General features: G+C 49.8%; 1 protein-coding gene across 3 annotated transcripts in view; it reads right to left on the bottom strand.

Moving 5' to 3' along the window:
- SLC44A3 (solute carrier family 44 member 3) overlaps positions 1-6,579 on the bottom strand; it is a 62,639-nt gene extending 56,060 nt beyond the window's left edge. For 2 of the 3 annotated variants that reach the window (XM_068166304.1, XM_068166303.1), the window contains exons 1-3: positions 6,437-6,579; positions 6,073-6,180; positions 280-422 (exon numbers count right to left, since the gene is read on the bottom strand). In XM_068166304.1, the coding sequence (XP_068022405.1) occupies positions 280-422; positions 6,073-6,180; positions 6,437-6,463 (278 nt within the window). In that variant the 5' untranslated portion in view covers positions 6,464-6,579. The remainder of the gene's footprint in view (positions 1-279; positions 423-6,072; positions 6,181-6,436) is intronic. The other variant, XM_068166305.1, reaches the window with a different exon arrangement.
- Positions 6,580-12,004: the final 5,425 nt, after the last annotated feature.

Genomic DNA, 12,004 nt, shown 5'->3' on the forward strand with positions numbered 1-12,004 from the left:
ATCTTTGAGTTCTCTTCCAACCTTGGTGATACTGTGATACTGTAAAGCCCCACTGAAGAGGAAGACAGCACAAAGCATCGCAATGTAGCACATTTTCAAGCTGTATGTTAATTTCTCAGTTTCACTCACCATTTTGCACCATTCTCACTATTTTTCTCTTGCCTTTCAAAATAAGCACATGTATACACATGTGCATACATGTGACTGGCAACTAGAGGATGTATGTCTTACTAAGTTCTCCAGCACTTTATGTATTTAACTATTGTCTGATGTACTTACTTTTTATTAGTCATATCCTGTCCAGAAAGGGGTGCCCCTTCCACAGGAGCGTTCTTCCTGCCACATACGTTCCCGAAGCTGTCATATCCAAGCACGAGTCTTTCTGCAGCACCAGCCATCACAGCATAGCCAGTCACAAACATCTGTTAATACATTTCTAATGTCAAACTACGCCACAACAGCTTCTCCTTCCCATTCAGTAAATTCTCCTTTCAACCCATGCATTTATACCTTGTGTATGCAAGCAGTTAAATCTACAGTTCTCCCTCCCTGCACAAGCTGCGGCAAGACGTATGGACAAGTGCAGCCTGACTGGCTCCTTAGAGCTTTCCTTCACCTGATGTTCAAAGTATATAAACTAAGCAGAGTATCACAGGAGAAGAAAGACACAGGAAAGCAGTAGTAAGGTGCTAAACACTGGCTCTACTGAGTTTCACATGCTTCACTAGGCAAGGGGTAATGGCTTAAATCAGAACAAAGTGGGTCAAACTGAAGCAGCAGGTTAGCCTGTCTGCTTCCCACACAACAGAAGTGTGGGGGAAAGTCACACAAAAACTGGAGACTGAGACACAGAAAAGTGAGATAAGAGTAGAGTTTACTGAGCAAAATCAGATAAACACAGTAAAAATGCATCATTCCCTTAGCCTATCTGCAGAAAAAGCATAGTGCAGAGCAGCAGCAAGAGAGCCAAATAACAGCAGCAGACTCAACTCAATCCATGACATCAGGTCACCAGAAGGCTAAATTCTCAAGAGACACTGCTTCTGATTCTCCAGGGGGCCCCTAAAGACACACCTGGGCAATAGATCTGCTGAATCATTGAGTCCTTGCAGCTGCTGTGAATCTAATCAGTGATCTATTTTAAACACATGAAGTATCATTAAAACGTGGGTTACAAGGAAATTCAGGAAGATGCACTCTTTAACAAAAGTGAAAAACCTGGAGAAAGCAACACTGCACTGAGCAACAAGCAACACAGCACTGGTAGGCTGAACATGAACCTGCAGTGTGCCCAGGCAGCCAGGAGGGCCAATAGCATCCTGGCCTGCATCAAGAACAGTGTGGCCAGCAGGAGCAGGGAGGTCATTCTGCCCCTGTACACTGCACTGGTTAGGCCACACCTTGAGTCCTGTGTCCAGTTCTGGGCCCCTCAGTTTAGGAAGGACGTTGACTTGCTGGAGCGTGTCCAGAGAAGGGAAACTAAGTTGGAGAGGGGTTTGGGACACAAGCCCTATGAGGAGAGGCTGAGGGAGCTGGGGTTGCTTAGCCTGGAGAAAAAGAGACTCAGGGGAGACCTTATTGCTCTCTACAAAGGAAACTGGTGACATGGTCACAAGTGATGAGGAAAAGGCTGAGGTACTCAATAACTTCTTTACCTCAGTCTTCACTGCAAGGGCCTCTAGCCACACTCCTGATGTTATGGAAGTCAAAGCCAGGGATGGGGAGGAAGAACTGCCCATTGTAAGTGCAGATCAGGTCCGTGATCATCTGAAGAACCTGAAAGTGTTCAAGTCCATGGGACCCGACGGGTTACACCCACGGGTGCTGAGAGAACTGGCAGATGAGGTTGCTAAACCCCTCTCTATTATATTCCAAAAGTCATGGCAGTCTGGGGCAGTCCCCACAGACTGGAAAAGGGGAAACATTGCCCCCATCTTCAAAAAGGGTAAGAAGGAGGAACCAGGGGACTACAGGCCAGGCAGTCTCACCTCTGTGCCTGGAAAGATCATGGAGCAGATCCTCCTGGAGGCACTACTGACTCAGAAGAATAGTGAAGAGGTGATTGGGAACAGTCAGCCAAGGGCAAATCCTGCCTGACCAACCTGGTGGCCTTCTATGAGCAGGTGATGAAATTAATAGCTGAGGGGTGAGCAACTGATGTCATTTACCTGGACCTGAGCAAAGCCTTCGACACTGTCCTGCACCACATCCTGGTCTCCAGGCTGGTGACACATGGGTGTGATGGGTGGACCACTAGATGGATACAGAACTGGCTTGATGGCCGCACCCAAAGAGTGGCTGTCAATGGCTCCATGTCCCAGTGGAGGCCAGGGACAAGCAGAGTCCCTCAGGGATCAGTCCTGGGACCTGTCTTGTTCAACATCTTTGTGGGTGACATGGACAGTGGCATTGAGTGCAGCCTCAGCAAGTTTGCTGATGACACCAAGCTGTGTGGTGCAGCAGACACACTGGAGGGAAGGGAGGCCATCCAGAGGGACCTGGACAGGCTGGAGAGGTGGGCACAAGCCAACCTCATGAGGTTCAACAAGAGCAAGTGCAGGGTCCTGCATCTGGGTGGAGGCAATCCCAGGCACAAATACAGGCTGGGCAGTGACTGGCTGGAAAGGAGCCCTGAGGAGAGAGACTTGGGGGTGCTGGTGGAGGAGAAGCTCAACAGGAGCTCTCAGTGTGCACTTGCAGCCCGCAAAGCCAATCAGATCCTGGGCTGCATCAGGAGAAGTGTGGCCAGCAGGTCGAGGGAGGTGATCCTCCCCCTCTACTCAGCCCTGGTGAGACCCCACCTGGAGTACTGCCTCCAGTTCTGGAGCCCCTCTTACAAGAGGGATCTGGAGGTGCTGGAAGGTGTCCAGAGAAGGGCCATGAGGATGGGCTGGGGCACCTCTCCTATGAGGACAGACTGAAGGAGTTGGGGCTGTTCAGTCTGGAGAAGAGAAGGCTCCGAGGTGACCTCATTGTGGCCTTCCAGTATCTGAAGGGGGCTACAAGAAGGCTGGGGAGGGACTGCTCAGGATCTCAGGTAGTGATAGGACTAGGGGGAATGGAATGAAGTTGGAGGTGGGGAGATTCAGGCTGGAGGTGAGGAGGAAGTTCTTCACAGTGAGAGTGGTGAAGCCCTGGAATGGGTTGTGCAGGGAGGTGGTTGAGGCCCTGTCCCTGGAGGTGTTTAAGCCCAGGCTGGATGAGGCTCTGGCCAGCCTGATCTAGTGTGAGGTGTCCCTGCCCATGGCAGCGGGGTTTGGAACTAGATGATCCTTGTGGTCCCTTCCAACCCTGACTGATTCTATGATACTAACTACCTTAAGGAAGGTTGTAGACAGGCAGAGGTTCCAACCTGATTTATTCTAATGATTCTAATGATCTTTTTAGGTGCTCTGCTGTCATAGCAAAGCCCCATTGTATCAGCTCCCTGAAAACCCCAGGAGCAGCTAGACATCTCCTTTGGCCAAGTAGCAGCAGCAGGTAGTCAATACAAGACACCTTGACTAGGAATGCAGCTTAAACCCTGCTCACATGCCCCATGAGGGCCAGAACACCCCTTGAAAAGAACCTTTCCAAATGCCAAGAAGCAGTAATCCTTCTGACAGGAAGCTGGAGAAATCCTGAGCACTACTTTATCCAAAGGCTTATTCAAAGCACTCCAGCTACTGAAGAACTCAGTGGCTCAACCCTCTCCTCTGTCCCATGGGGTATAAACCACATTTTGCACACACCAAGGACAACACACCAAGATCTTCGGCTGTGTGCCAGCTGTTGGCAGCAGCAAGTATTTGCAGTCCCCACACTGAACACTGCTGCTTTGCAGGGGGATATTGCTGAATATCAGCTGTGCTGGACACAGACTGCAAATATCCCACCCAGCACAAGTGCTTCCCTACTTAAGGTTTAGAGCTCTTATTTGTTATTCTCCTTTCAACACCTGTGACTAAAGATGAGGTCTGGGCAAAAACTGAGTCTCCTGTAGATACAAGCTACTGTAGTTCCCAGTGTAGTCTTATTTTCACTTATGTTTGCAGTCTAATTAGTAAATATTTTTAATTGCTTTTTAGTATGACCAAATGTTAATGCTGTTAGAATAGAATAGAATAGACCAGACCAGACCAGGTTGGAAGAGACCTTCAAGATCATCGTGTCCAACCTATCATCCAACACCACCTAATCAACTAACCCATGGCACCAAGCACCCTGTCAAGTCTCCTCCTGAACACCTCCAGTGACGGCGACTCCACCACCTCCCCGGGCAGTCCATTCCAATGGGCAATCACTCTCCCTGTGTAGAACTTCCTCCTGACCTCCAGCCTGAACTTCCCCTGGCGCAGCCTGAGACTGTGTCCTCTTGTTCTGGTGCTGGCTGCCTGGGAGAAGAGACCAACCTCTGCCTGTTTACAACCCCCCTTCAGGTAGTTGTAGAGAGCAATAAGGTCACCCCTGAGTCTCCTTTGTGGAGACTCCAGAATTATAACTTTTGTACTAATTCTGGACGTGGCATTTGTTGCAACCACAAAACATTTCCAGTTCCAGTTCATTTACATAGATATTACATACTTATTTGTTAATAATGGCATTGTGCTCAGAAGAAAAAGGAGACATGACCTGCAGCTCAACCTGAGAAAGGCTTTCAGAACAACTCTGGCATTCCTTCACAGATCTGCTGCTATCAGTGTGATTTGCCACATGCACATGTGAATTATTTGGTGTTTTTTAAGTGCAGAATGCTGGATACAAGCCATGAATGTTCTTAAGTAATAGACAGCTGCAGGATGGCAGGAGGGGTGTGTCTATATTCACCCATGACACACACTTCCACAGTTATCAAAGAATCACAGAAACATTCAGGTTAGAAAAGACTCTCAGGATCACCAAGTCCAATCCAGAACCCTACTCTACAAGGGTCACTCCTAAACCATAGCCTCAAGCACCACATGTAAAACAGCTTTTAAACGCACACAGGGTTGGTGACTCCACCACCTCCCTGGGCAGCACATTCCAATGCCTGACCACTCTTGCTGGGAAAAAATTCTCCCTCACGTCCAGTCTAAACCTGCCCTGCTGCAGCTTGAGGCAATTCCCTCTTCTTCCATCACTAATTACCTGTGAGAAGAGACCAGCACCAACCTCTGCACAATATCCTTTCAGGTATTTGCAGAGAGCCATGAGGCCTCCCCTCAGCCTTCTCTTTTCCAAACTAAACATGTGGTTTCCATTTTTTTCCACTATGTGAACAAATCAGTGTTACCAAAAAAACCACTTTAATCTTTCACAACTAAGATCAAACAAAAGAAAACAAACACATGCACACAATAAGCTATTTCACAGAAACTCAGCAATAAAAACAGTGAGAGAAAACCTAAATCTTCACCAGTGACAGGTTTCACGTCCCTGCCCATGGCGGAGACATTGGAACTAGATGACCCTTGAGGTCCCTTCCAACCCTGACAGCGCTATGATTCCCTCCACTGGTCATAGGATAGCACATAAAACACCCTATCCTGTTCACAAAGTTCTTATGCAGCATTCCAAACGTGTATGCATTCTTCTGCACCAGCTTCCACTGAAGGAGTTATTTGGAGCTGAGCCGAAAAACAGAGCAGCCTCAGACACACCATGAAAATCACACTTCAGGAAGGAAAAACTTGCTTGCTGTTCTAAGCACAAGACAGGCAGTGAGGGCATATAACATTCAAGGGAGATGCTGTAAGAGACAGCAACACCACAGTGAATGAGATAAGCAGAAACAATAGCCTGGGCCGAGCCTTGACTAATTTATTGATGAGCTAATTCTAAATCTAAAACATATGGGCAGAACTTAGATGTCTGTGTAATGACACTGCAGTAAGGCACTGCATTGCCACAAGGGTCAGCTATGCCCCAGTGCAATCCTGGGACCCTAACACCTGCATCTATGACCATTTCAGTTTAGAGTTAGAATAGTGTGCAGGACCTCATTAACCTTGGATCTGACTTTCCTCCAGGGAAAAGAAAACAAGCAAACAAGCAAACAAACAAACAAATAAACCCCAAACAAAACCAAAACCATAAAAGTAGCATCCTTACCAAACCAGCCCAGAAAAGAAAGAAGAGGAGCAACCAGAGAGTGTCTGTGCACTTTCTGTGAACGGCTGGTCTCCATTCCCGTAGTTCACAAACGCCATCACCAGAATCCTAACATGAAACGAAGAATAAACAAACTTGCTCTAAGGTTAGAGTCAAGTTCCCAAGGCCCTGCGTCAGCACCCGAACATAGCCCTGCGCTTCAAACGTCTCACACCTGGTAGCTGCCTACCGCGGCAGGTGCGGCACCCGTCCGCAGCGCGCTGAGCTGCGTCCCCGCTTTCGCCACCCCGAGCGGCCCGTGGCAGCCCGGGGCCCCGCCGCAGGCCCCACTTTTTCTACCCGCACCCTGCCGCCAGGCGCTCACCTGACGCCGGACCCCGCGGGGCTCCATGCTGCCGCTCCCCGGGCCGTACGGGGCGGCAGGCGGGCCCGGGGCGAAGCCCCCTCAGCGGCCGCGCTGGGGCGACGCCCGCCAGGGCACGGCACCGGCTGTCGCAGTGCGCGCGGCGAGGCCGGACCCGCCGGGAGGAGCGCCCGGCCGGGCGGTGGCAGCCCCGGCAGCTCCTCCTGCCGCCGCCGCTGGGCACTGCCAGCCCGGGCACTGCCAGCCCGGCCCGGCTGCCCCTCCTGGAGACGCTCTGCAGGCTGGCCGCCGTCCCACCGGACAGCTATGTCTGCGGGAGGAAACGGCATCTGTTCTCCCCGAAGCTGGAGCGCCGGCGGCCGGCATGGCCAGGGCACGGCGGTTCTCGACGGGAGCGCGGGCGCAGCTCTCCGTTGCCTACAGTTTACGACCCGATGAGACGGCCCCTGCGCGACTGCCGCTCCTGAGCTTCGGAAGTACGGGGCCGCGGCAGGCTGCCCGGGCCCGGCGGGCGGGGACCCTCCTGCCGCAGCGGGGCAGCGCTCAGGGCAGGGGCTGGGGTAAGCTGGCAGTCCCCTCCCAGACACAAGTTTACGACTGGGCGGGGGCCGGAGTGGGAGGTTTATTTTTCACCGTTAGTGCAGAGTACAGGGGCACAATGACTTCCCTGCTCCTGCTGGCCACACTATTCTTGATGCAGGCCAGGATGCCGTTGGCCCTCTTGGCCACCTGGGCACACTGCTGGCTCATGTTTAGGTGGCTGTCAATCAGTACCCCCAGGTCCCTTTCTGTTTGGCTGCTCTCCAGCCATGCTGACCCCAGCTTATAGCTCTGCATGGGGTTGGTGTGGCCAAAGTGCAGCACTCAGCACTTGAACTTTGTGAATGCCATCCTGTTGGACTCTGCCCATCTGTCCAGCCGGTTGAGGTCCCTCTGCAGAACCCTTCTGTCCTCTAACAGATGAACATCTGCTCCCAACTTGGTGTCACTGCAAATTTGTTGATGACTGTCTCAATCCCCTCATCCAGATCATCAGTGAAGATATTAAAAGGGATGGGGCCCAGCACTGATCCCTGGGGGACACCACTAGTGCCTGGCCACCAGCTGGATGTGGCACCATTCACCACCACTCTCTGGGATTTGGCCTTCCAGCCAGTTATATTCTGTTTGGGAAATAAGGGAAACATCAAGTGGAGCAAATATTTTTAATAAAATCCAGATTCCAAGCAGCTGAAGGTGGTGGAAAACCACTGGAATCAGCAGTAAGGCCAGCTCTTAGCAAGCAGTATCAATCAGAACTCTTGTACTCCTCCAGTGAGCTTAGGAAAAGTTATCTGATACCTGATAGCAAATAGCTCAGGATTAGAACAGGACTGGGTTTTTAATCGTAAATGAAATATTCTTACTCTGCTCTGGTGAGACCTCACCTGCAGTGCTGCGTCCAGCTCTGGAGCCCTCAACACAGGAAGGGCATAGACCGATGGAGCAGGTCCAGAGGAGGCCACGAAAATTACCAGGGGCGCGGAGCACTGCTACGAGGACTGGACAAGGGAGCTGGGGATGTTCAGCCTGGAGAAGAGAAGGCTCCAGGGAGTCCTACTAGCAACCTGCCAGTACCTGAAGGGGGCTATGAGAAAGATGGAGAGAGACTGTTTACAAAGGCCTGCAGTGACAGGATGAGGGGCGATGGCTTCAAACTAGAGAAGAGCAGGTTTAGATTAGATATGAGGAACAAGTTCTTTACTATGAGGGTGGTAAAACATTGGAACAGGCTGCCCAGGGAGGTGTTTGGGGTCCCATCCCTGGAGATACTAAAAGTGAGGCTGGACAGGTCTCTGAGCAACCTGATCTAGTTGGGGATATCTGTACTGGCTGCATAGGGGGTTGGACTAGATGACCTTTGGAGGTCCCTTCCATCCTAGGCCATTTCATGATTCTCTGATTTTAATTGTAGTGGTTTTGTTGTTTGGGTTTTGTTGTTGTTGTTGTGAGGGTTTGTTTTGTTTGTTTGTTTGTTCTTTTCCTGGATTTCAGATCTGATCCCATTACACATGTGTTCTCTTTAGTACCAGATGAGTGATTTTATCTTGTGTCACTAGGTGGTGATCTGCTCCTTGGTTAGAGTTAGAGCAGTTGGGGTTGGTGATCTGCTCTGGTTACCTGGTCTTCACAAATGGGGGATTTTCCTTTTTCAGTTGAAAAGAATGCCAAGAAGGGAGGCTCAGTCATATAAGGGATTTAAACCTCCACATTCAAAATGTAATACCAAAATCTCTTGCTTGTTATCTGTGCAATCCTGCAGGTGCCCTAACTGCCAAGATAATTGTTAAACTGTCTGGTTTCTCCAGTTTCATGGGGAGGAGGCTGGTTCTGCAGCTGAGAAGTGGAGGGGAGTAGGGAGTTTAGAACTGACATTTTGTAGGGTGGATCTAGTTTGACCTAAAATAGAAAGGAGATAAAAAAGAGTTCTGGAGAAAGAGTTTTGAATTACAGAACTCTTCCTTTTATGAGGCTTAACTTAACCAGCGAGGTGTCAGCAGGCTTGTGCTAGCTCCCTCTAGTGAGGAGTCCAGATTGGAGACCTTGGTCTAAATGCAAAGGATGCTGACTTCCTCATCTAAGTCTCATATCCAGCTACAGCCACTTTCCTCAGAACTTAGTGTGATGAGGGTCCACGTTTACATCTGAGCCTTCACTGCTCCCTCAGGTATGTGATGCTTCTTGTAAAGGCAAAATCAATATTGAATGTCCTGGAGTGCCCAGTACCCTACATTGATTTAGTTGCAAATGAAGGCAGTAACCACTCCACTTGCTCGGTTTGCTGTGGTGGAGGAACCCCAGGAAGGGAGATTAACATTTACATTTGCAGACTCCTTGTAGTTTTCATTTTTTTTTTTTTTTTTGCTACAGGCTGGGGTCAGAGTGGCTGAGAGCAGCCAGGCAGAAAGGGACCTAGGGGTACTGGTTGACAGCTGGCTGAACATGAGCCAGCAGCATGCCCAGGTGGCCAAGAAGGCCAATGGCATCCTGGCCTGTGTCAGGAATAGTGTGGCCAGCAGGAGCAAGAAGGTCATTCTCCCCCTGTACTCAGCACTGGTTAGGCCACACCTTGAGTCCTGTGTCCAGTTCTGGGCTCCTCAGTTTAGGAAAGATGTTGAGTTGCTGGAACGTGTCCAGAGAAGAACAACAAAGCTGGGGAGGTGTTTGGAGCACAGCCCTCTGAGGAGAGGCTGAGGGAGCTGGGGTTGCTTAGCCTGGAGAAGAGGAGGCTCAGGGGAGATCTTCTTGCTGTCTACAACTACCTGAAGAGAGGTTGTAGCCAGGTGGGGGCTGGTCTCTTCTCCCAGGCAAGTAGCACCAGAACAAGAGGACACAGTCTCAAGATGCACCAGGGGAGGTTTAGGCTGGATGTTAGAAAGAAGTTCTACACAGAGAGAGTGATTGGCCATTGGAATGTGCTGCCCGGGGAGGTGGTGGAGTCACCATCACTGGAGGTGTTTAAGAAACTTGATGGGGTGCTCGGTGCCATGGTTTAGTTGATTAGATGGTGCTGGATGATGGGTTGGACATGATGATCTCGAAGGTCTCTTCCAACCTCGTCTATTCTATTCTAGTCTAGTCTGGTCTATTGATCTTCAGACATGTTTATCAGCATTCAGCAAAAGAAACACCGCAGCAGTGAAAACTCGCATGCATTTTTTTCCTCTGGTTTTGATTATTTGTTTATGGATGTCATAAAGTCACCCAGAATATAGAAAAGAAAACCAACATAAACTCCAAGCCTCCCCTGTAATCACAGTGTTATTATTTCTTATGAGTTTGTTGTTTATTCAGAAAAAAATGATTAAAATGATTCCTGCTGCTGTCTGCTCCAGAAACTTACCTGGGTAAAACTGGGGCAGGAATGTGGGTTGGGAGAGCAAGGTCTTAAATGAAAGTATGACAATTCCTTGCTGAGCTGGTTAAGTGAGATGACTGTTCCTATCTGTATTCTCTTCTGGGCCAGACAAGGAACACAGAGCAATTAACTTTAATAGCACGAGACAGCAGCTGAGGAAGTCAAACCAAAAGCAAACATTTTCTGCCTAATTAGAGAAGGTGCATCTGAGACATCCGTCTCAAACCATGTTGCTTATGCACAGTAGCTCAGCAAGTATGCAGTGTCCCCGGTGTGTAGCTACGCCACTCGGGATACCCTGAACTGGAGCACAGAGAGACTGAACGCAGTGCCACCTGCAATACTGCAGCTGCTAGCCAGGTTGTCTGACAATTTCCATTCTAAGGACTTGATGTTTATGACCTTACCTCAGCTGAACTGTTCAGCCTGAAATTTCTCACAGCAGGTGCTGAAGGTTTTTGGACATCTTCAGCGCAAATTGTTCAGACTTCTGTAAGAATTAACTTGGAGAAGCAGCCACTATAGTATCACCTTGTTGGGTAGTAGCAAAGAAATTCTTGTGTGATTTCTATCAGAAATTTCTAATGGGCAAGGAGAAGGAAGTTCTTTCTGCTTTTTCCCACATCTGAAAAACCTTGAGCCACATTTGCCCGTGTCACTTTGCTAAGTGCCATTGTATGCTCACTCAACTTGCTGAACTTCATAGCTAAGGAAGACTGTGTCTGCATGGTGTGCTCCTGAGCCTGCCTGAGACAGTCTGAACTACTCTGAAATGTGCTTCACATCTGCCACATACTTTCATTACTTTGCCTGTGTCTCAGTGATTGTCCTGGTGGTGGCCAGGCACAATGGACCAAGGATTGAGAGATGAGTGTAAAAAAAACAGAACTAAGGGAGAAATGTCTGTCACTGTTGATCAGCTTCTTAGAGTTGATAATGAATACCTTGGTTAATAAGGATAGCAGGGCCTAGAAGCTCTCTGAGAAGGATTAGGGGTTACACAATGTGGGGATGTGGGGAAGCCTGTGGATGTAGTCTACCTGGACTTCACCAAGGCCTTTGACACCGTCCCCCACAGCAAACTGGAGGCTAAGCTGTCAGATCGTGGCTTGGACCGCAACACTCTCTGCTGGGGTAGGAATTGGCTGGAGGCTGAGCCCCGAGAGTGGTGGTGAATGGTGCCACATCCAGCTGGTGGTCAGTCACCAGTGGCGTCCCCCAGGGATGAGTGCTGGGCCCCATCCTCTTCAATATTTTCATTGATGATCTGGATGAGTGGATTGAGTCAGTCATCAGCAAATTTGCAGATTACACCAAGTTGGGAGCAGATGTTGGTCAGTTAGAGGGCAAAAGGGCTCTGCAGAGGGACCTCGACCGACTGGACAGATGGGCAGAGTCCAGTGGGATGGCATTTAACAAATCCAAGTGCTGGGTGCTGCACTTTGGCCACAGCAAGCCCATGCAGAGCTACAGGATGGGGTCAGAGTGGCTGGAAAGCAGCCAAACAGAAAGGGACCTAGGGGTGCTGATTGACAGCCACCTAAACCTGAGCCAGCAGTGTGGCCAGGTGGCCAAGAAGGCCAATGGCATCCTGGCCTGCATTAGGAATAGTGTGGCCCGCAGGAGCAGGGAAGTCATTGTGCCCCGGTACTCTGCATTGGTTAGGCCAC

This window comes from Melanerpes formicivorus, unplaced genomic scaffold, assembly GCF_026170545.1.
Source record: "Melanerpes formicivorus ecotype bairdi unplaced genomic scaffold, bMelFor1.0.p_v2 SCAF_99, whole genome shotgun sequence".
NCBI lineage: Eukaryota > Metazoa > Chordata > Aves > Piciformes > Picidae > Melanerpes > Melanerpes formicivorus.